At 33.7% G+C, this 25,254-nt stretch overlaps 2 protein-coding genes across 3 annotated transcripts; one reads left to right on the forward strand and one right to left on the reverse strand.

Moving 5' to 3' along the window:
* Positions 1–3,358: 3,358 nt before the first annotated feature.
* Positions 3,359–6,262, forward strand: LOC110095594 (cytochrome P450 85A1-like). The gene is made up of 7 exons (XM_020821201.2): positions 3,359–3,546; positions 4,239–4,710; positions 4,790–5,041; positions 5,300–5,386; positions 5,576–5,654; positions 5,831–5,937; positions 6,033–6,262. Exons 1-7 carry the CDS (start codon positions 3,359–3,361, stop codon positions 6,243–6,245), a joined length of 1,398 nt encoding a protein of 465 aa, XP_020676860.1. The 3' UTR covers positions 6,246–6,262.
* Positions 6,263–7,417: 1,155 nt separating this feature from the next.
* LOC110095593 (probable tRNA (guanine(26)-N(2))-dimethyltransferase 1) lies at positions 7,418–24,495 on the reverse strand. 2 transcript variants are annotated; one of them, XM_020821198.2, is made up of 12 exons: positions 23,314–24,495; positions 23,145–23,206; positions 22,863–22,950; positions 22,619–22,740; positions 17,224–17,363; positions 17,065–17,137; positions 16,898–16,986; positions 16,657–16,762; positions 9,066–9,278; positions 8,687–8,881; positions 8,509–8,586; positions 7,418–7,798 (listed from the first exon to the last, which is right to left on the reverse strand). In XM_020821198.2, the coding sequence occupies exons 1-12, from the start codon at positions 23,411–23,413 to the stop codon at positions 7,601–7,603; spliced, it is 1,464 nt and encodes a 487-aa protein (XP_020676857.1). In that variant the 5' UTR covers positions 23,414–24,495; the 3' UTR covers positions 7,418–7,600. The 2 variants fall into 2 exon arrangements, with proteins under 2 accessions (XP_020676857.1, XP_020676858.1); XM_020821199.2 differs by having other exon boundaries at positions 23,145–23,198; positions 23,314–23,449.
* Positions 24,496–25,254: the final 759 nt, after the last annotated feature.

The following is a 25,254-nucleotide window of genomic DNA, read 5'->3' on the forward strand; positions in this document are numbered from 1 at the left end:
CTCAAAATTGAAGCTGGTTCCGCCCCTGCGAAGACTCTCTCTTGTGAATTCATGGCTGAGAAAGCTTATTAACCTTGTAGTTATATATAAGAGGAAGAGTTAATATAGAGAAAAAAGAAGCCATTTTAAAGAACATAAAGAAAAGAAGATAGTCAATTTTTGTTGTGAAATCACCATCTAAGGATCTCATTGGGACCATCTTCCTCTCATATGTCACCATCCTAACTACAAGTAGGCATTATGCAATTTATGTATGATAAAAAAAAATATCTAGGGCCATTTATGGAATTCAATACAAATATTGCAAATATGGACTTTGGACATATTATGTTTTAGATTTTGACATGACAAGCATATGAAAAGGAATAAAAATACCAAAATCTTTCAAATAAAGTTCATATCAAATCCTTTATTTTGATTAATATATTGGTAATTAAGAACAATTTGGTCTCTAGTAGATCATAATTATAAAATTTAGGAGAAACAAGTGAGAATACTATTACTCGTAGTTTTAATTTCAAATAAGCTAATTTATTGGAGATGTGGATTTAATTTTATTTTTATTTCAAACATTTATTACCAGAGCCTCTGAACTGGGTGGTTTGTCTTCAAATGACACCACTAAATTATGGTCATTGCTAGAGCCTGTTAGCTCCCCAATGATACTAAATTCTTGAGATACGAATCAATAGAATATAATCGATAGGGCACAAAGCCCTCTATTAGCTAATGTGGATTCAAATTTATCTCGTTAGACAAATATCAACCTCAGGTTTATAAGGTACCCTTGGACGAGTGAACCCATGGCTTCCGACAATGATCCTTCTATCAGATTGGGTCGACTAACTCCTCTGACTAAGTAGATCAAGGACCAAAATGACCTAGGACAACAGAATCATGGGATCTTGATCGAGCTCATCATTCATTCCCCTACCATCTGACAAAGCTCGTTAGCTCCCCAATAATACTAAATCCTTAAGATATTTATGAATCAAAATAATATGATCGATAGGGAATAATGCTCTCTGTTAGCTAAGGTGGGTTCAAATTTATCCCCTTAAACAAATATCACTACAGGAAAACAACTTATTTCTGGCAAAATTTTCGGCAGAAATAAATTCGTCACAAATTTCGGCGGCTTTTCCGGCATATTACCAACAGAACATTTCCGGTGGACTTTCCGGCGGATTTTTGGCGGAATTTTTTATTAGCTTACCGACGGATTTTTTTTCGATAGAATTTGCAATGAAAAATATTTTTTCCTTAAAAATGACTATAATAAATATTTATAATTAATTATTTTTAATAACTTATTATAAAATTAAATTATTTAAATAAAATATTTTAAAATTAAATTAACTAATTTAATAATTCATTGTTAAATTAAATTAATTTAAATAAAATAAATAAATTATATTAATTAAATTAATAATTCATTATTAATTTTTATATTTTAAAAGTTATAATATAAATATAAAAAGAGCTTACATAATAGTTTTTCCATTGCATCATGATGGTTGGGAGCTTGAGCGGAGGTGTGAGGGGCAGGGTTTGAATCCCGCTTTCAGCGGGAGCAACCGCGGGCACAAGCGAGCACACGGGCTCGGGCTGGGTCAGGTTGGGTGCGCGTGAATTGCGTCTTGGTTCGGGCTGGGGCTGGTGGCTAGGCCCGGGCTACGGGTTGAGCATAGATTGGGGCTAGGGCTGGGCCTTGTCCTGGGCCTGGGAGCGCCCTGGTTGCGCAACAAGATTTTAAATATTTTTCTTAATTTTTTCGGTGGATGAATCCCGCCGGAAATTGTACCGGCGGAATAGTTTCACCGGAATTCTGCCGGAAAGAATTTCCAACGAATTTTTTATGCCGGATTTATTTTTTCTGTCACACGTGTTACCATCGCAAAATTTTTCGTCTGAAATCCACCCAAAAAAACTAATTTGCAATGGATTTTATTGATTTTCTTGCAGATTTTGGCCGCCGGTAACTCACGATTTTCCTGTAGTGTATCCACCCCATGTCTACAAGGTACCCTTGGACGAAGCAACACATGGCTGCCTACAAGGATCCTTTTGTCAGGTTGGGTAGACTACCTCCTCTAACTAAGTAGACTATGGACCATGATGGCCCAGGATGACGAAACCATGAGATCTTGATCGGGCTCGTCATCCATTCCCTCACCATCCGCTTTAAGTACAAGATGGTGAAATATCTAATTTTCAAATACCAACTGATGCTACTACTATATGTCGGACATCACGTATCTATGAATATGATGTATTAATTTGACAACTAACCTTAATTGAAAGTCGTTTCTCATGATTGAGAGGGGTAATTAACTATAGGGGATTGTGCCTATAGGAAATCAGAACTCAGATCATAAAGTCCTTGCAAAATAAGTGCAAAATCTCTAGGTAGTGTCTTATCTATAAATTCAATATGGCTTCTGAAAACTTACCTCGGAACTTAATACGTTAAAACTCCCAAGCGAAAGCTGGGGAAGGATGGGGCGCGAATTTTTGGAGCCCTAATTATTTAGGTGAACTTTTATTGTAGAATAAGCAAATCAATGCAATTGGGCAGGCATGTGAAGCCCTCACTTGTATTCATTTTTTTGAAATTAGTATCTTTCGTCCCTTTAGCCAAATAGAGCTGTGACCATGTGCTTTTGCATTTATTCACTAGCCCCCTTTTTTTTCCTATTAAAAGCTACATCTTCTAAGTACTTACATGCCAAAATACTATCATGCGAAGTACCAAATGGTCATGAAAGCTTTCTATGATACATGCAACAAATTCATCGAAGCTAATTTTAACTCATGTGATAAGACTTTTTTTTATTATTCGTGATATATTTTCATTTAACGGTTGATATATAAACTCTTATTTTTATAATTAAGAGAAATTATTAGTGTGAACAACATATTCACAAACAACCAACAATGAGGTTATACCTAAAAATACAAGATGTTTTCTTACTGATTTTTATAAAAAAAAACAAGACAATTCTATAAAAACTAAAGGCAAATCTTCTTGTACTACATGAAAATGCTGAAAAAAATTATTTCCATTAAAAATTGTTTGTGTCGTTATTTATATAAGATTTTCTATTGTATGATTTCTTAATGATTTCATCCATTTTTGTATCATAGGTTCCTGAATTTTTCTTCTTCTTCTTCCAAATTTAGACATCCATAGCTACTTTCTATTAACATTTATAGCTTGTTCCGTGAAAATAGGCTGTTAATTTAGGCTTTGAAAAGGTAAATAGTTTATTTTTGGCTATAAATACACATGCAATGCATAAAGCTAGAGAGACAGAGACACAGAGAGAGAGAGAGAGACAGAGAGAGAGTTGTGAAGATGATGGGAATTCTTCTTCTTGGTGTACCCTTTCTGTTCCTCTTTATTTGCTGTGGAGTGCTCAAATTGAATGAATTAAGGTACAGGAAAAAGGGATTGCCTCCAGGAACAATGGGATGGCCATTCTTTGGTGAGACTACAGAGTTTCTGAAGCAAGGGCCCAGCTTCATGAAGAACCAGAGCGCAAAGTGAGTTTGCACTTTGGTCCCTTCTTCTCTCATTTCTTTAGCCTTACATGTTTCAACTCATCAATGATAAATAAATGATGAAACATTATCCCTCCTCCTCCTTCTCCTTTGATTGGTTTTAAAATCTCTCTCATCAAGTGTTTGAAGATAGGACCATGAAAACAAATGCAGCCAATTATTTCTTAATGATATTATGATGATTTTAGTGCCTTTTAGCATCTGCAACTCGCATGTAATTTCTCTGCTGCCACAGCATGGTCTCTCATTTTGGAGAGATTATTCTGGGCAGACACCGGTCGTCTAGAGGCGAATCAGCTGCAGCAACGTCACCCATTATCGAGCCGCGGTACAGAGAAGGGGTGATGTGGCGCATTTTCATTGCACTCTGGGCGGTGTTCGGTGTCCGCACAGTTGCCCTCATCATTTTGGCCTTTTCCTGCTCAAGCCTACTTTAAACACTTTTCTTTTTCCATTCTTTTCTATGTAGTCTCTACATTTCACTTACTAATCCTCATCATCATTAGCCTTATTTCAGCTATTTGGAATTGGCATTATGCATCTTGCAAGCATTAACTTTTTAAAGTTTATACTCATTATTTATCCAATACAAATATTTCTCAATGATTTTTAAAGTTTTATCTAAATGTTCTCATTTCTGTCACATTCAACTTACTGCCAATATTATTATTTAGGCATGGAAGTTTGTTCAAATCACACATACTGGGAAGCCCAACAGTTGTCTGCATGGAACCAGAGCTGAATAGGTACATGCTTATGAGTGAAGGCAAGGGGCTTGTTCCCGGATATCCTCAGTCTATGTTAAAAATAATGGGGAAATGGAACATTGGTGCAGTTGAAGGATCTCTTCATAAGACTATGAGAAGTTCTATGCTTGGATTAATCAGGCCTACTATGATCAGAGATAAGCTCTTATCAAAGATTGATGAGTTCATCAATGCCTTTCTTTGCCATTGGAATGGCCAAGTCATTGATATTCAAGAGAAAACCAAAGAGATGTGGCTGCTCTCAGCTCTGAAACTGATAGCTGGAATTGAAACAGGTCCACTTTCGGAATCTATGAAGAAAGAATTATATGGGGTTCTAACAGGAACCATCTCTTTGCCAATCTACTTTCCTGGTACTAACTATTACCGAGGTTTTAAGGTAATTCTGATACAAATTACAATTTTATGCCTCATCTAAAGAACTTATCAGATTAAGAAAAACAAGGCCTTTTTTGCAGGCAAGAGAGAAGGTCATCTCCATGCTTGAAAATATTATCAAAGAGAGAAGAAGAGATCCACTTTGTTGTCAAGCTGATATGCTTGATTCTCTCCTTGAAACTGATTCTGAGAATGAAGCAAAATTATCTGATGAACAGATTATTGATACTATTCTAACTTTAGTTTATTCAGGATTTGAGACTGTTTCTACTACTACAATGATGGCCATCAAATATCTTCATGACCATCCACAAGCTCTTGAAGAATTCAGGGTGAGAACAAAAATGCTAAGTGTTGATATAAAAAATGCTCTTGAAGAATTCCTAATATTGGTTAGAAAATATTAGGAATGATCTTTCTTTATTAGATTTAAACGAGAATGACATTTAATAGGACACAATGGAGAAAAAAGATTCATGTAGCCGACCCCACGTAGTGGGATAAAGGCTTGATGTTGTTGTTTTTGTTGTTGTTGTTGATATAAAAAATGCACATTAGCTAACATTTCCCTTTTTTTTTTTTTTTTGTAGAATGAACATTTTGAAATAAAGAAGAAGAAATCATCTGACTATAAGATTGATTGGAATGACTATAAATCCATGGAGTTTACACGCGCAGTGAGTTTTTTAACTTATTGGTTGGTGAAATTTTGGCCTCGTTTGAAAAGGCTTTCTTACTACTTCTTAAAGCAGATTTTTAGCTGAAAGCTTCTTTAAGAAGCAATAAAAAACCGTCGTAAACAAAGTCTTAGTTGCTTCAAAACTAGCTTAACATAAAAAAAGCTGTTTTTTCCTATATATAAACAGGTTATATGTGAAACTCTAAGATTAGCCACAGTTGTTAATGGAGTGCTAAGGAAGACAACAAAAGATACGGAATTAAAAGGTTGGTTAACACACACTTCAGAAGGAAGTATTCAAATCTCTGCATATCTTTTGTCATTCAGCAAATGGTCCGAAATATTTTTTTAGACTATTTTCAGGCAATATTGTATGATTGAAATTTTCCAAAATTTATGTCATTAAGAACTTTTGCTTATATTTCTACATGCTTTTTACTAGGTTATATCATTCCAAAAGGATGGAAGATTTATGTCTATTCAAGGGAAATGAACTATGATCCATTAGTGTATGATGAACCTTTTTCATTCAATCCATGGAGATGGATGGTGAGCCATCAGCCTGAATTTTACTCTCTCTCTCTCTCTCTCTATGGAAATTTGCTTTGCCAATTGAGAATAATCAAAATGGTTTTCTGATGCAGAACCAGAACTTGGAGTCTCACCATTACTTCCTCTCATTTGGAGGAGGAGGAAGGCTATGCCCAGGGAAAGAGCTTGGGATTGTACAAGTTTCCTTATTTCTTCACTACTTTGTGACTAGATATAGATGGGAGGAAATTGGAGGAGAGAAACTGCTGAAATTTCCAAGAGTTGAAGCACCAAAAGGGTTTCATATTCGGATTTGGGACTATTGATTATAGATTATTTTTTTAACCATCAGAAGCTGCTGGCCCTGCAGAAACTAATAAGGATAAAAAACCTCACATTTGCTTCCTTTTTCTTCTACTCCTAAATTATTAATCAATTGTTACAATTAGTGATTGCAGCACTCTGATATTTTGATTGAATCTTGTATTTCATTATGGCCAGGAAATTTATGGGTTGGTCCTACATTGGGTAATAAAATAAGAGTTTATGATTCTAACTGTTTTGAGATGATCAAAGGACCAATTTAGGGTGGTCCAAAGGCCAAAAATTAATGTCAAATATTGTAATATATTTTCATCAAGGCCTTTTTAAAATAATAACATAAAACATTAGCAGTGATTGCTCTATTTCTTACTGTTTCTAAGAAGCTTCACTACAAAAATTAAATTATTTTTTTACTAAAAAAATTACTTAGAAGTAATAAAAAATCATCCCAAATGAAACCTTAATTAATCTCTACATTCTATTTTATATAAATGTTTCCTAATTTTATTAGTTTTATTCAAAAACATAATGATTTATCTTGGTTTAATCTTTTATATCAGAATAAAAAATTTATAAATATAGTTACCTTTAATTTTTAATACTTACCAAATTTTCTATAAATTCTAAGTTGGAGATAAATGTTATTTAAAATTTTAAATGTTCATAATTCTAAATGAACCCATTAGCTTTTATTTAGCAATTTATTTATACTTTTTGAATTCTGAGTTAAAAAGTAATAATTAATTAATTTTGCATCTTTAAAACTCTATTTACTAAGGCATAAATTTATTTATTTTTTAATCTTCAAAACTTAAAATTTGGTAAGTTTTATTATAATTTTTGAGAAATTGGAGCCATGCAAATTGTTCAAATTCATAAGTTGTGATATATTATATTAAGGAATTATACATAATAGTCGAGCAATCATATATTTTTATATAATAACATAACTATAAATTATATGATCCAGAAATATATTAATTAATATTTTCTTTTACACTCGCTGCTAAAATAAAAGCCCGTTTAATTTTCTCAAGGAAAATCATATTTAATCGGGGGTTAATCCCATAAATTCTAATTGTTAGAAATCAATTCTGTACAAGTGATTCACACTAATAAATTTTGCACAAATTTTGACGATTAAAATTTCATACTGATAAATTTGACAAAAATATACTCATCTAAAATTTAAATTATATGTTAAATAATCAATACAAAGTTTTCTATTACATGTGCATATTATTCAAAGTATAAATTCATAAAATAATCAGCTCATAAGAAGTGAAAGGAAAAGAAATAAAAAAATAAGTTGTAAGCAAATGAGGTGGTGAGCAATGAAAAGGACTACTGGCGACAATCATATCTCCCGATCATTAGTAAAATTTTCATGTGAATTGAGAGAGCTCTCTGTAACTTCACCGATCTGGCGATGCTTGGTTTTGATGAGCCGACCTCCTCTGAGCATAGGACCCCAGCTTTTTTCAGGGCTGAGCAAAAACCTTGCAGCCTTCTTGGCTCTTGTTTTGTTGATGGTTGATGGTTGTGTAAAATTTACCTTTTCAATGGAAACATGGGTGGTGTTAGATCAAAATCATTCAGCCAGCTAATGAGCCCAACCCCTGAAATTGGAGAAATTACTAGGTGCGGAGTCCGGATGTATCTCTACGTCCGGATATCCACTTAAATTTTGACACATGGAGTGCACTTTAGTTGTACTTTTTGTGCGCTTTACATGTGTTTTAGTCGCGCTTTAATTGCTATTTTGTTGTGCTTTTTTACTGTGTTTTACCTACGCTTTGGCTGCGCTTTTATTGCGTTTGGCTTAAAATTCTATAGACGACTCCATGTGTGAAAATTTTATTGAATTCGAACGTATCTTTACGTTTGCTGTACCTAATAATTTCATCTAAAATGGAGCTTGAATTGAGTCTACCAAAAATTAAATTGAGTTAACTTAAGATTTTATATATATGTTTCTACAAGTGTATATGTCTATGTATTGGGCAAATAATTTATCTTAGGAGATGCATGGAGAAAACTCTGATCGCATCAAACCAACTGATAACTAGACTGGGCTGATCTTGCGATTGAATTGAATGACTTCAAGCCAATCTAGAGCTAGTGTCTGGTCAGCTCAAAAGCAGACCAGTACCATCCCCCATCTCAGCCCAAAAGGCAAAGTATTACTCCACAATTTAACCCACATGACCATGTACCCATGAGTAGCATAACATCTGAAATAACCAATAAGTAAAGAAAACTTACTAAAAAACTTGGTTCCTTGCCGAGAATGACTGTTCCTGGTTCACCTGCAGGCTGGGATTTTAGTGGATGGTTTTTAACCTGCATGTAGGAAACAAAGACACTTAACCAGTAAGTAAAAGGCATCAGAAAATGTTCAGGAAAATAAAAGTGTTTTAAAAAAAAAACAGGCATTAAGTACCCAGCAGCGCATAATATCCCAAATGACATGCATGGGTGCATTAGATTTGAATCCCAGTGGAGTTATATGAGTGCCTGAGATGCTATATCCAGCATTAATTACTACAGAATGGAAAGCAGCTGATGGTGGGGTCGTACATTTAAGCGTTCTACAAAGGTTGTGGAGACTTAGAAAGAGTGGCGCATCAGATAATTCCTGCAAAGAAAAGAAATCATTTATAAGAATGCCCGAGGTAGCCGATCCCATGTAGTGGGATAAAAACTTAATATTGTTGTATCAGAATGCCCAAGGTCTAGTTATTTCAAGCTCATGCCCAGCCTATTCAACTAAATCTTGGATCCAAAGTATTCAAATAAGCAAGTTAAGCTTGTTATATTACCTCTGATATTGCAGTTAGAACAGAAGAAATTCTATCATATGCAGGATATCTTTCCTTCATACTTCTAACATCTGCCAAGATAGATTCTACCCATGCTTGGTCATGTATTGGTGAGGACCATATTGGTCCACCAACATGGAATTGCTTTCCACAATCACTACATGCTTGAGGAACCACAGGGCCAAAAGCTGGGGCATACCTCTCCACATTATTCTTGCAATTGTTGAAAACACAAAGAGAATGGTATAGTTAATGCCTCTTAGAAGCGATCATTACAACAAAATAAAAATTAATAAATGTCATTAATTATGTTATATCATAGGAAATTTCTAAGACTGAAAAAATGGATTAGGAAGTATTCCATTGGAAAGTTCCTAATGTAATTTATCCTCTTAATTGAGGATATTATTTGCATATATATATGGCATCAGAACATTAAAAAACATCCCTTGCCCTCCTAGTCATCCCTACTGCCCCCCTTTCAATCTGCTCTTTTTTATTTATTTTTGTTTTTCACTACTCCCTTACAAGTTTATATTCATTGGCCACATCTGCCTTCTCATAATGTGCCTCCTTCCATCCTATCAACTACGACTAGACATCCACCTGCATCTAGGTCCCCAGATCTCATCTCCAAATTGCCATACGAGAGGTTATACACCATTGCACTTATAACCCACCACACTCATTTATATTTTTTAATAATTTATCATGTTCCTTTCATCGGTCTGTCATGTATCTATATTCTATCTTTATTCCTAAGATTTATCAAGAAGCTCTAGTCAACCCTAACTTAAAGCATGCAAGACAATGGATACTGAAATGGATATTATTCTTGATTGATGAACTACTTTGAAACTCTCCTGCATCACTAGCTTAACTTTGTTCGCCTTCTTAATTTTTTTCGTTGCCATTAAACTATTAGTTTAGTTTGGAATCTGATTGTGTAGATCAATCAGGTTGTACCGTTGCCACAAACCTCAACTTAGTATGGTCATATTCGTTGGGGGGTCTACCTAACCCAAATTTTTTTTTGTACAACACCCTGACAATGTATACTCAAGTGCCTCAGGGTCTCAGGTACCCCGATTCTACAAAATTTGCTAGAAAAAATGACAGAGAGAAGAGCGTTGTTCTTGTCGCCACAGCACTAGTAGATGAACCAAATGACAGAGGTTGAGCGTCGCAATGCTCCAAACTGGCACCACAACGGTTCGAGGCAACAACTCATCCACATTTAATTCTTAAAAAAACTAAAATAGCTAGTAACAACTCAAAAATCATCTACACGATTATCACTGAAGGAGTTTTTATTTTAGCCATCATCATAATAAATTGGTCTCTCCCCTGTCTCATCTTATGAAGTTCAATGCCTCTCAATCTAATTATTCATTTATTTCGATCTTCCTTTTTCATAAATTTGTGTCATCAACATAAAGATGAAATTAATACTCCAAAATTTTTAGAGGAGGTGGTGGTGGTGTGTGGCTTTCAACTAATCCACAATGGCAGCTACGACGGTGGCGGTTGTGGCAAAGGCAGAAGGCTAGAGGCCGAGGCAATTGAGAGAAAGTAATTGCGGCTCAGGGGTGCATGAAGGCGTGATTTGTTAGGAGCTTTAATTTAGAATTTAGGTAAGTTTTAATCAAAATATATATAAATAGGGTAAGGTATACGCCTCATGCTAACGAGGCGTGAAGGCCTCAACTAAGCTGAGGCACAAGCCTCAAAAAGAAAGCTATAGACGTAAGCCTCAAGGTATTTTTCACTGGAATTGTGTTGATGCGGGCCTCAATACTAGATTCATATTGCATAAGGTTAAACAATGATCTACATTAATATACCTTTCAATCTGTAACCTATCATTCTTTTCGTAGAAATTTTTTTACTAGGACTTAATTCAAGGTATATGAATACTCTATAAGCAACATAAAGGTAAGACTCATTGGGTTTGTATATATAACTAACAAATGAGACTTAATGCAAATGTAATTTCTATACATATGTGAGATGAATAGATCCATTTTTCAACTAATCTTTGATGTTGCTACATGTCTACTCACGCCCCTTCTTCATTTGCATATAAGGGAGAAGATCCAATTGTTAAGCTCCTCAATATGTGTGCTCAAGGATCCATATTATGATTGGAAGCATAAAGAAACCCATGGATTCCAACCATAGGTTGCACAGGTCATGTACGTGTGAAGGAGGCAGAGGAGTGGATTACAATCATAATCTTCAACACTTCCCTTCAAAATCAAACGATATAATATAAATCTACCATTCCAAATTTGCATATGATATAGTTGAACTAGGGATTACTAAAATCTTTAATAAATGTGTCTACGAGTTAACTCCTTGTTTGCACATATGGAGTGCAAATTAACATGCATTCTAGTTTTTCTTTTATAAATTATCAATTCACCTCTATATAGTTGGAACGATCATATTGTACTAGATTATTAAAAAAGCTAATAGCAAATTTATTGTCACAATATATCTTCATTAGCTTTATGCACCTAATTTTTAAGAATATTTTTTATCCACATGAGCTCGTACATACCTTGAGCAAGCACTCTAATTCAAATTCAGTGTTCGAACTTAAAACAACAAGTTATTTCTTGCTTTAGGTTATAAAGTTTACTCTAAAAAATGTACAATATCCTGAAAATAGATATTCTATTCACTCACGATTCAGCATGGTCTACATTAATACACCTTTCTATTTGAAACCTATTATTCTTTTTTGAAGAATTTTTTTTCTAGTACTTGATGTCACAATCAGACCAATCGTGGCAAGAAGAAGAGACTGGCCCCAAGATTTAGTTGAAGAAATGTTGTGAAATTTAAACATCCAAATAATGTACAACACAGAGCCACAACTGAATATAAAGGTAAAGCAGAAGATCACTGAATCTCATAAATGATTTTTTTATATATCATTAAAAAATACAAATATAATATGAGATCTATCTACAACAGCACTTGGTAACAAAAAGATACAATAAAAATGAAAGCTAAACCTCCCAAAAAGAAATTAACCAAAATGCATACCTACAGCACAAATCATAGGCTAGTATCAAAAACTACTCAGCTCGCTCCTTACTTTTTCCCTCACCTGAAAATAAAAACAAAAATAGGAGTGAGCTAACATGGCTCAGTAGACTATAACGGCCTAAGACAAGAATCAATAATTCAAAACAAAAGAGTTGAAAAATGCTAAATAATAATTGAAGTACCGAATGAAAAACTAAAACTGAAGCAGACACAAATACTGAATTGGAATAAGCATTTAAATAAACTATTGAAACTGTACTAAAATTGATTGGAATATAAAAAAACACCTCATAGAAAATATCATACTGGCCCTCAAGCCCCCAACTTCCATCCAATACATAACAAACAATAAAATCCTTCTTTGTCGCCAACAGAATCTTATCTCGCCACCAACCGAATCTCTTCTTAGTAAATATCAGAATAACCCTCAAGCTCTAGAACTTTCAACAAAAAAACAAAAAACAAAATATCTTCTCGCTGCTAACATAAGTTATTTTCACACAATTCAAATCTTTCGAACATAGATATTGAAAATAAAGTACATTCTATAAAAAATGCTCTAACAGCTATCAAAATAATTTTCCAACTAGTGTTCTAAAGTTCGCCAAAAATATAATTTTTAGAATTATATCACAGTATTAGATATTGGATATAACAACATTATGAAGCTATACTGAACTAAAGCGTTATTTCAAGTGTTAAGATGAATTTCTAAATTGATAGAAATTGTTGTTTTTCAAAATTACCTGGTAAAAAATCTTTAATAAATACTCAAAACAATCAAAATAATAGTATCAACAACATATTAAAAATTATGCGAATAAAATTTACTAGAATCCAAGAAAACAACATTTTTGCAAAATCAAAAATATAAATTCGATAAAAAAAAAAACTCAAAAACTCCAAATTATTGAAAACTAAGATAGATAAAACATAAACTACCTCGACCCGAGCAACTTTCATAACTGAGCCGACAGCTAAAATGGCCTGAAGCAATCCGAAGCGGATTTTCTCTCTCTAGAATCTCTCCCTATCTCTCTCTAGTTGGCAACCCAAACAGAAGAAGTCAAGTGAAATAATGGAAAATAATATTTAAATAAAGAATTTAGGCCTAGCGTCGGGGTGCCAAATCATGCCAGCGCTGCAGCGCTCCCTCCAGAAGCTTATAACGCACGGTGCCAAACTCCAAAGCCGTTGCGCTATTTCAATTTTCCAAAATTCCAAAACTAGAGATTTTAGCTAGGCTTATATTCCTTCTTTTGTAGGCCTGAAGGGATTCACTGCTTGAATTTGTTTGGATTATGTTGTAGAGATGTCAAGATGAAAGATAGGAGACTTAACAAACTTATCTTCCAGTTAGAAATTATCCACCGTTTGCTTCGCATCAAAAGTGATTTTTTTTTAGGCATAGCTTTTTTTTTCATTTTTTTTGATAGGATGATAACACTTGTACACCGACCCAACGTAGTGGGATAAAAATTTGATGTTGTTGTTGTGATGATAACACTTGTATCTTTTTTTTATGGGAGAATACCCAATAAAAATACATTTGAGAACTCTAGGGTCCAATTTACCCCTATGTTCTTTGTGAAGATAGTAAAAGGATCCAAATACTTTTTAAGGAATTTTAAGAAAAAGTTATTAGTGGGAAAAAATTTGGTAGATAGTTTCAATGACTATTGAATCCAATCACTCTTGAGGGTATTCTATTGAGGTACGTAGCAACTATAATAGGTTCTCCCCAGTATCTTTTTTTGTATTTGATTCTTAAAAACAAGAGTTTAGATGACTTCTAAAAGGTGGTGATTTTTTTCTTTTTGTCGTCCCATTTTATTGGGGGGTGTAAAAATAGGAGTATTGGTGAATGATACAATCTTTATGAAAGATACATGTAATTTGTGATTGAAGAAATCACAAGTATTATCATTCTAAAATATTTTGATTTAACATTAAATTGATTTTTTAATATGATAGTGGAAATGGAGAAAAGAATGCTTCATCATTTTATTTATAAGATATAACAATGTCGTTTGAGTTTAATCATTAATAAAAGTGATAAATCCAATAACTCCATAAATATTAGGGATTTTGGAAGATCCTCATATATCATAATGAACTACCATAAAATGAGTACAAGATCTTGAGGGACATCCTAGCCTAAAATAATGTTCCAAGATGATCTTAGTATTATGGGTCACAATGAAGGAGCAAGGCACGCTGTTTCTGTTTTCAAGAAGACATAACCCATCTTCTTCTCTAGCTTGTACAATTGTCTTCCTCGTAGTGAGATCCTAAAATACATAATTATTAGCAAAAAATAATCTTGTTGTTATGGTCATTAGCGACTTTATAGATTAATAAAATATTTGCTACTAAATAAGGAACATGAAGTGAGTTATTGAAGTTAAATATGAGAAAATTGAACTATTTTCTTGACCTGCAATAATTGTTTGTGAGCCATTGGCTACTATTTTTTCATTTTTGGACCAAGATTTGAGATTTTAAAGAGATTGGCCAGGTTTGCCATGTAGTTAGTAACTCCTAAATCTAGGATGCAAGTTCAGGGGGAATTATTGAAGGCACTAAAAATGAAAGAGCTAGAAATCATATCATTTTAAGCTAGAGAGCATTATCTGCATGGCTTTTCTAAAGACTTGAGGAAGTTCCTTGGTTTTCAATGTCACCAGATTGAGCCCTGCAGATTCCATGAAATAGCCATGTCCCTTTTGAAGTCCTTTATTTTCAATCGTAACCTTGGCATTTTTTAAGAAGTTTTCAATATTTTTCAGTAATGTGTCCTTTCTTCTTGCAGTAGTTGCACCATCGACTGCCTTTGGGAGAAGGCTTTTATCCTTCTTTTGGGAAAGAATATGTGGCAGTAAGTCCTTTATCTTAGGGTTTGTTACTGTCATGGCAGATATTTCGAAGACTGGATTGTTAAGCATTATTGTCATTCCTGCTTCCACTCATATAAGAGAGAATCTCATTTAGAGATGAAAGACTTTATCTGCTTAAGATTTGACCATAAAATTAATCGAAGACATTATCGAGTCTAGCAAGAAACTCAAACACATTTTCTTTGTACAAATTACTTGAGAATTACTACATCATCACAGCATGCCATCTTGATATCTTGATAATAATTAAGTTCAGGCCAATAAACCTTCATAGCATTAAAGTATTCAATTATACAGAGGTTTTCTTGCTTGATTGTTGAGATCTTAATTTTGATCTCATAGATGAGAGCAACATGCTTCACTTTCAAGTACATTTGTTTCATAGTTTTCCACACTTCTTTTGTAGAAGATAGGCAGTTGTATGACCCACTGCTTTCAAGTCTCATTATATTCATGATAATAGAATCAAGTAATCAACTACATACAAAGAACAAAACATACAAACTTTGGATCTTTCGGCTCTAAAGAGAAATGAGAATAAAAGATGACATATCTTTCCCGTTTCTTTTAGAAAGGTCTTCATAATTTGAGGACGTTTTAAATAGTTTCTCCAATCCAATCAATATGAGCTTTGTAGCCCTTGGAGTTTTCTTTTATTATCATTTCACCATTCATGATTGTTAACTCATTGGAGTGAAAGTCACGAAAATCAATCATACTAAAGAGAATGAATAATCTCGATAAGAATGGAGAAAAAAGAACAAAGGTTGGAAGCGGAAACCCTTACAATGCTTGATATTATGTAGAAAAGCATAAATATAATAAAACTATTTTGAATTTTGTTGCTAACATTTTGTGAAAGGATTGAACATATATATAAACTTCTTCATGCGTACTACACATGAAAATAGATCAAATTTTATTTAGACAAAATAAAATAAAATAAAAATTTCAAGAAAGGATGGGAGAGCCAACAGTTATGTGGAGGAGATAAGCACACATATTGCAAACTAAGAGCTATAAGAGAGAAGATCCAATTGCTAAGCTTTTCAATTCATGTACTCAAGGATCCATACTATGATTACCAGCATAATTGGGCCTATGGATTTCACCCCAGGGTAGATGACTTCTAGATGTGTGAAGGAGGCGAAGGAGTAGGTCCCACCTATGGTCGTCAATAATTAATCAACACATTCAAATTCTAAAGAAGAAATACTAAGATATTGTTCTAAGAATTTTAAGATGTAGCAAAAAACCTTTGAGTAACTCCCCATGTATCTTATGAAGAAAAATTAACTAAGATATTTACCAAAGTTATGGGGCCTCCTAGTTTCTGCAATCTTTGTAAAAAGTTGGAATTTATTAATATCTATGGTCCAATTTGAGGTTGAGTGTTATCATAAGGGAAGTTCAAAAATTGGAAAGAAGATTTAAGAAGATATTAGATTGGAAAGTTGTCCCTGTAATCTATCATCTTAAATAAGGATACGTTCCACTTATTATCTTACTTTTCTGTTCTTCCCTTTTTCATATATATATATGTGTGTGTGTGTGTATGTGTATTCAGTCAATTAGGCGTACAGCAAAAAAAATTGCCTCTTTAACAAATTAAACATTCAAAAGATCCAAATATATACCTTAGTAGTAGCTCTTCCAATACGTTGGAGATGAAACGAATCACAGGCGACACACTGGTATACGTAAGCAAGTTTAAGAGTAGTTTTCTTCATGGCAATGGGAGAACTGCATACGGACACATTATTCAAGTTATGGAAACAAAAAATAAAAGAAGTATCCTCTAAAATAGAATATAACAAAACTACAGAATTTTTTAGCAAATTATAATAGCACAATTCTTAAATTAAGAAAAGAGCATACGTGTAAACACGAACAAACACGCGGATATAGTAATCCATATATACAGAGAGGACCGGAACAATGAAACGCTTGTACCGATTTGCATGGCTCTTCAAGAAGTGAGAAATCAATCATCAAATATAAAAGTGGTGGTAAATATTCATTGCAAATTTATAAGATCTACGTACCTCAATGCAAGCAAGTAGAATCCTCAAAGCCATCTCATGACAGTACTTTCCTTTCAAAGGATAGGAACCATATCTGTATGCCAAAGATTGCAGTGATAGGAATAAAATATCTTATGGGGGAAAAGTACCTCTGCAAGCAATGAGGGCCCAGAATCTCACTTGGAATAGCAGACGTCACGATCTTCTCCACAAAGCACTGCCAAATCAGTAGCAGTGCACATTAACAAGCCACCATCAACAAGTGACTGGACTGCTGAGTCCAAAAAAATTGAAGGTGTTCCATACGGATCAAGATCAACCTGTAATTACAAAGCATAAAAACAGTTATGGGGCCATTCGTGCAATCTACCGAAAATGCAGGTTGATTGAAGTGAGAGACACCCAATCAAATAATGATTGATGCAGCCAAGTTAGCTCATAGTACAAAATGCTGTTATTTGTTCTACGTAGATATGCTCATGTGGAGGATCTCTCAGATCATAACTTGAAATTCTGAGAGTATTTCATCATTCAAATACATTCTAGCAACTATTGTAAATATAATGTGAGCATCATTTAACATGTGAATGGTGATTATTATATGATTGTAAAGCATGGGCAATAATATATGGCACATGATCATAAAATAACAAAAATATAGTCTGCAACATTGTTATTAAAAAAAATGGCCAGCAAAATAAGAAAAAAAAAGTTGAAGATAAGATAGTTAAAGTAGAATTAAATAGTTTGGCACATAAATGGAAAAGCAAAAAATGCATTAAAATTAATGTAAATGGATAAAGAGGGACAAGGGATAAATCAAAGATAGAAGATTCGAGCAAAATAAAATTATTTCATGTAATACTCAAGAATAATAAATAGAGAATTATGATCCGACAGACACAACAGTGATGTAGGGTCTATAGGATCTTTATAGTGATGCAACACCTTGATTGCCATCCTCTTAGGGTTGTGGATGGTACTGGAAATGGCATTCATGGACAAATTTAGAGCTAAAACTTCTAGGCTATCCAAAGACAAGTCTTTCTTGGAGGCAAACGAGGAGGAACTTCATATCAAAGATTTGGGATATTAGGAAACTAATGTTGATATTTTTATGAATTTTGGATCGATGGTAAAGAGTTGTGAAAATTTTAATTAGGTCACAATAAAAAATTATCTCTCAATATTAAGCTTTTAGCTAGGATATCTTAAGGTTATCAGGGAATTGAAGCATTGGGAAGTTATGAGGGATGCGTGAAAATGTTTAAAAGAGGTTTGAAAAGGTTAATGCATTTTGGGACCACAAAAACTAGGAAAATTTAGATGAGATGAGAATTGTGTTAGAAACGAGGATTAATAAAAAAGAGAAAAGATAATCAAAGACTCATCAAAATACTAGAAGATCAACCACTAAGCTTCACCAATGTGAGTACCACCAAGAATTTTCAAATAAAATTTATACAACTAAAAATTAATTTTTATTCAATGAATTCAAAAGTATGAAGCAAGATCTTATTTATAGGTCCTTCCTAAGGTTTTCAACTTTGAAAAGTCTTAAGAGCTAATAAATTATATTGCATGGATTGATTACTTGTTCTAATGCAATGAGAAAAATATTAAAAGAAACAAAACTGAACATAAAACTTCCAAAAACATGAAAATTTAGATTGTCCAAATAAGGCAAGTAGGGTGACCCTGAAGTAAAATAACTTTAAAAAAAAAATTGCTTCCTTGACTGATTAAGCCAACATACTTATTAAGAGACCTTAAATTAATCTTCTTAATTATTTTTCAATGGTTTTAAAGAGATTAATGTTTATCCATAAGCTTGCTTGGAGAGTTGTGCATGATAATGGGGCCAAATCTTGAAGCAATGCATTGCTTTTGTGACCTTATCCTCGACCTTTGTCTTGGACTCTTGTTGTTGCATTAAACAGACTTACTTGGCAGTCGATTCAAGGGTAATATTGATGATAAAAATAATACAAATCATGCATATTATTACTAGACCTGGGCATAGGTCAGACAAACCTATCTGCCACAATTCAAATCCTAAGCATGGCCACATACTCAAACCAAAGCTCCATGTTGATTTAAATTGACCTATTCAGATAGCATTTTCAAGTGGATCTGGATAAGCATATCCTCATTTGACCCAACCCAATTGAATAAACATGCCTAACCCAAGCTTATAAAAGCTCGAGCTCGGACCATAAATCCCTACACAAATATCACGTCTAGACAGGTTTGAAAAGTCCAAAACCTCCTTTGACTTGATCCTATCACTTTCACGACATTGGCACTAACTTAAACAATTCAATGCCTTCATGTTCTAAGAAAAGGTTATGATATCCCATTCCATATAGTTTAGAGCGCAATCCATGATTATTTATTTATTTTTTTCTCTTTATGCTCGCATGGTGCCTTTTCCCATTGAACCTTAAATTTGGATGACAAAAAAAGAATTGAAGTTTTCCTCCCATTCAAATGAAACTTGATGCCAGATCTGGAATATGGAGCAATGAATTCAATCTAGTTTCCCATCATTTCTGTCAATTCCCATGTTTCCTGTCTGAATGATACAATTGTGTTGTTTATTTGTTCTCCGCCTATAAACTTTGCCACATTTTTAAAAGCAGATTATCACTCAGTTCTCACACGTAAATTGAACTATCTGCATGAAAGGGCAACCTTAGATCATATCACTTGCTTCAAAGGAAGATTTGGCTATTCCTTCCATTCTATTTTACTCCTTTGGTAAAAACTCATTGCTTTCTCTAAGCTTATGAGATTTTCATGAATCTATAGTGGCATCAAAAAATTTATTGCATAGATTAATGCATTTTTCATCTTTTGCTTCATATTGATCATGAGTTCATGCCACTAAAAAAAATGACTTTTTAGCATTTGTGTATATTTTTCTTTGATTTTCTAGTTACAGCTAGTTGTTTTTAATTCCTACACAACAAAAATTTCTAAAATCTTATTTTTATGTGTACCTAATACACAATGTTTTGCTAGTCTCAATCATACATCACATGAAGAATCATTTAAATTTCGCATATCCTAAATCAAGTTAGGCAGGCCCATCCTGCATAAACTAATCGGCCACCTCAGTTTTCTGTGTTTTTATTTTTTCCATTGTGTGGCATGACGTAGTTTATTGGAAACAGAAGTATCTTTGCCTCAGGTTGATCAGTCCCTGAACAACTTTGTCACAGAATGGAAAATATCAAACTTCAATTGTGTAGCCAACTAAAACAGAGTTTAGCCAAGTTAATTACCAATAGCGTTCCAAACAAGATAAAGGCAGGACCTAGAGTAAAAATTTGCAGATATAGGCCAACATGAGATCCAGCCAAAAAAATTATTGAATAACAAAAATAATCTAAGAATGAAAAATAAATGGGTCGACAACATTGATGTGATGGAATAGAAGGGCGATACATAGTGCATATGCTGAGTTGGAAATATCCAGCTCAATTCTTCAAAAACAAAATGCTGAAGCGCACTCTTCTGTGATAGGGTTTAACCCATAATATATATATATATGTAACTATATATAGTATACTTATTATATATATATATATAGAGAGAGAGAGAGAGAGAGAGAGAGAGAGAGAGACTTTTCTGATCTTAGAAGGAGAATGATTATTCCCCTCAAAATTATAACTTTGCTTTTATTGTGAAAATGTGATCTACTACATAAGAATTATGTATATTAAATTTCATCAATTTCATAATGATTTAGTCATTCATCAAGCAGATATAAAACATAAGCATGATTGCACAAATTATAGAAGCCTAACATTACACATAAATTTCACTAATAAAAAAAGTTCAATACATAAAAGATATCATCAATAACCCAAATTATTTGAAAGTGTCTACATTATATTCTTCCTTTTTTTTAAGAAATTGCAAATAGCATTAAACTGAAGAAAAGAGGAACAACCTAAGTGATAGAAATGGAGGAAGATTATTAAAAGAGGAAACATCCCAAAGGAAATCCCCACAAATTGCTGAGGAAGTACTATAATCAGCCCACCTAATTAAAAAACTATTAATATAATGGAAATTAAAAAATTAAAATCCCTAAGAAATAGAACTTTTTCCATCATATTGTCTTGATCGAACCTCTCCTTCAAAGAGTTATGACAAGATCACATAATATTTATATTATCTCCTTCAATAATAATGTCTTTTATGTCATATTCAAATTCTTATATCACATCTCGAATCGTAAAAACTGCAAGCAATTCCAACTGTGCAACATCCCAATGCAACATTTTCCTCCCATACACTAGTAGAAATCTACCTTTATAACCTTGAACAATACGTGCAATTCCTGCTTGATTATTACTTAAAAGATATGCATCAATATTAATATTTATCTAATCAGGAGGAGTATGCCAATAAGATTGAGTCAGCTGTGGAAGTTGTTTAGCATCCTAGAATTCGTTGATTAGATTTAGTTATGGCTTTGTAGAAGATGCAATGATATCAGCAGCAGCTAATGTAACAGTGGGTACATTATATTCTGCCTTACGTCCTTCATATATATATATATATATATATATAGAGAGAGAGAGAGAGAGAGAGAGAGAGAGAAATTTGGACATTTTTTATCATAGAATTAAAATAATTATTCCTTCCCAAATTATATCTTGGCATTTAACGCTGTAAGTAATCTTTAAAACCAAAATTAAACCATTGAATGTGATCTACAGCATAAGAATTACATATGGATTAAATTTCATCAATTTCATAATAATTTAATCATTTATCGAGCAAATGAAAAATATAAGAATAATTGGACAACCTATATTTCACTAACCAAAATTGTTTAATGCATGCAAGATATCATCAATAATTCAAATCACTTGAAAATCTCTACACAAGGAAATCTCAATTATATTCATATGCAATCAAAGCCATCGAAAGCTTGATACAGCTTATTGATGATCACATGTTCATAAAAATTGTTGACAACAAATATAATATTAGTTTTGATGATGATGATGAGAATGAAAATATTAAATCTTTTAATTGATGGCCATAACATCATAAAGTAAATGGAAAAAGAACGATGATTCTCCTATAAGGAGGAGAAAATTAATAACATAAATATATATTACTTTTTCTCCATCATGATGAAGACCAATTAAGAGATAGGGACTGGGATTGCCAGGATGTCAACGAAAAGCATATATTTAATAGCATTGATGTAGCAACACCACATCATTAGTGATATTTGTAAGTTTATCATATTAAATGATTCAAAATGTGCAAGTTCTACATATTTATCACAACCATATTGGTATTTATATTTTAAAAAACACAAAATTAAAAGATGTTTGTTTTGGAATGTGTGTATATATTCATGCAAACACAAACATCACAAAATGAAAATCAAGCTTCTGATCATTATCGTTCAATATTGTGGGGATGGTGCTTTAGAAGTATTGCTATGAAGGATAGGGGGAGAGAAAAAAAAGAAGAAAAACTACATAAATTTGTACATAATTGATGGATGAATATGTCATACACAATAATACAAAATACTAATTACCACGTCAAATTCTTTGGGATGAGTAAGCATGTAAACACGAGCATCACCAAGATGAGCTGCAACCTTTGAACATGTTGCAGGGCCATTGAGTATTATATTTTTCTTGCAAATCTCAATGCACACTATAAAATAAACAATAAGATTTGAATAATACAACCATAAATTAATCCAACAATTTATAATCAATAAAACTAAAATTATCATTAAATTAGACACGAAAAAAAGAATATAAAACCAAGATTACCTTTATCTTTGTCAATGGCTAAAACTTGACCAATTCCATCTACTTCACAAGCATAGCGTATGGCTCTCAAACCGGAAGCCGCCAAAGCCTACAAATGCATAGCGCACAGAACATTATGAGTTAAATTAGGAGCCTGACAAAATCAATATTGGTGACTGATTCTTAGAGGATTCCTAAGCAAGAATCCACTTCTAAAGTTGGTCCACTGAATACATTTAGTAACTCCAGAAAAACGGTTCAATTACATTCAGTGTTACAAGATGGCTAACAAATCATTTGCACCTCAAGAACAATTGATGCTCTAAGCTCTCCCTGACACTTCTCCAAATTGGTTACCTGCATTTCTTAAAATAGTTTTAAGATGGTATGAGCAGTTATATTGGTGGCTTTGTATGTATTTATATCTCAAGTGACTTTTCCAGTTGTGAATGATAAAGAAAAGCTTGCGTACCATCTTGGACTTCATTTTGGAATTTATTCTTCAGATTAAACTTTGCAGCATACTCCTCCTTGTGCCTTGAAATGTAAGTCCTCAAAACTGCAATAGACATATCCCTGTTGTTTACCTGGTTACATAACCAAGAAATTCAAGCCAAAGAACAATCACGCCCATTCAAGCTCACTTCAGTAGTTTCTATTACCAAAAAGGGTAAGAAAGAATTCACATGTATATCATTATAATTTGACTAATTCCAACTATTTCAAGTCAACTTAAAGAAAATATTTTTTGCAAAACCCGTAGAAATTAAAAAAAGAAAAAAGAAAATCTACTTGGATCTGGCACGTTTTCCTCACCACCTAAGAAGATGTGGTGGGCTGGAGCCACTCGTTTTATATTATGATCAAAAGTGAGTCAAAGAGGGCATGGGCATGAAACCAAGAGATGAGTAGAGAGAGAGAGAATGAAAAGCAGTTGTACTGAGGGCTCAGGAGCTTTCAGAAAGAACAAGCAAGAGACAGAATTAAAGAGAGAGCTGCTGGAGGCTTGCGGCAAGAGGCAGACAGTGACTAAGAGGGGATTACTTCTTGGAAGCAATTGCATAAATCTAGCTTAATCGAGGTGGTCACTAGCTGGAGCTTAGAGGAGACAAAAGAAGGTCATTTTGTTCTTATTGCTTAGCAACATCTCTATGTAACCCTAATTTATTTTCCTGGCTGAAGTTATGTCACGGAAGAGTCAGAGCACTTAATAAAGTAAATAAATAAAGAATTGTGCTGGGATTTCTGTTTATGGAATGCACACTATGTTAGGACTTGAACATCAAAAACCAACAAACAAATAGTAAATTTCAACAAACCAAATAGATTTTCTTGATAAGAAAGCAAACACTAACAAGCAAGATACAATGTTCCTCTTTTGAGAGGAGGACCTTCTCTCCTAAACTCTATACACTACTAGAATCCCTCGCAAGAACAATGAACAGCAAGAACACTTACAAAATTTGCATGAAGAAAAATAATACCACCAAAAGGCCTAGTATAACTCTCCCTATTCTCCACCCAAAACCTGAATTACTCTTCCATATATTTCCCCCACCTTATCTTTTGATAAGTGATACACTCCTTTAATTCTCCTCCCTTTTCAACCCCCTCCTTTAATTCTCCTCCATTTCCAACCCCCTCTAATTTTCCACCGTTTCCAACCAGGCAACTACCCCCACACCTGGGCCCACATCCTTAACCGTCAGTCCATCAATACTCCCCAGCAAAAGTATCACCTTGTCCTCAAGGTGGAATGAAGGGAACTACTGTTGAATGATCTGGTAGGACTCCCATGTGGCTTCATACTTCGATAGGTTCTTCCAACTGATCAACACTTTTTTGCTTGTTGTTACTCCCTGGTGCACTCCTTCAACCTCCAATGGTTCTAACAACACACTCAATGTCGTCCGCAAGGTAGAGAGAAGTGCAGAAAACGGAATGTGCTCTCCTATAACACGTCTCAACCGGGACACATGAAACACCGGGTGGATAGCTGACGACGGTGGTAACAGTAGGCGATATGCCACAGCACTGATGCGCTCCACTATCTTGTAAGGACCAAAATAATAGAGTGCTAACTTCTCATTCATTCTTCATGCCAAGGTTCTTTATTTGTAGGGTCGAAGATTCAAGTAAGCATATCCCCCACCTCAAACTGAATGTCTCTCCTATATGCATTTGCTTGCCTCTTCATAATTTGTTGAGTTCTCAACAAATGCCCCTACAGCTCCAACAAGATCATGTCCTCCAAGTACTGCTCTACTGATGTCACTGATGTGTTGTCTTGTCCATAATATATCAAATGAGCCGGATATCTTCCATATAACACATTGAACGGTGTTGTCTGAACTATCGAATGATATAAAGTATTATACCAATACTCTGCCCATGCCAACCATTTTGCTCACAA

This window comes from Dendrobium catenatum, unplaced genomic scaffold (genome assembly GCF_001605985.2).
Source record: "Dendrobium catenatum unplaced genomic scaffold, ASM160598v2 fragScaff_scaffold_1125, whole genome shotgun sequence".
In the NCBI taxonomy this organism is placed as follows: domain Eukaryota; kingdom Viridiplantae; phylum Streptophyta; class Magnoliopsida; order Asparagales; family Orchidaceae; genus Dendrobium; species Dendrobium catenatum.

Coding starts and splice junctions, on each gene's coding strand:
- LOC110095594 (XM_020821201.2), top strand. CDS start 3,359: ATGATGGGAATTCTTCTTCTTGGTGTACCCTTTCTGTTCCTCTTTATT. Junction 4,711..4,789: donor ACTATTACCGAGGTTTTAAG/GTAATTCTGATA, acceptor CCTTTTTTGCAG/GCAAGAGAGAAGGTCATCTC. Junction 5,938..6,032: donor TCAATCCATGGAGATGGATG/GTGAGCCATCAG, acceptor TTTCTGATGCAG/AACCAGAACTTGGAGTCTCA.
- LOC110095593 (XM_020821198.2), bottom strand. CDS start 23,413: ATGTCTATTGCAGTTTTGAGGACTTACATTTCAAGGCACAAGGAGGAG. Junction 22,951..23,144: donor GAGCATCAATTGTTCTTGAG/GTGCAAATGATT, acceptor ATGCATTTGTAG/GCTTTGGCGGCTTCCGGTTT. Junction 16,763..16,897: donor GTGTTTGTTCGTGTTTACAC/GTATGCTCTTTT, acceptor GTCCGTATGCAG/TTCTCCCATTGCCATGAAGA.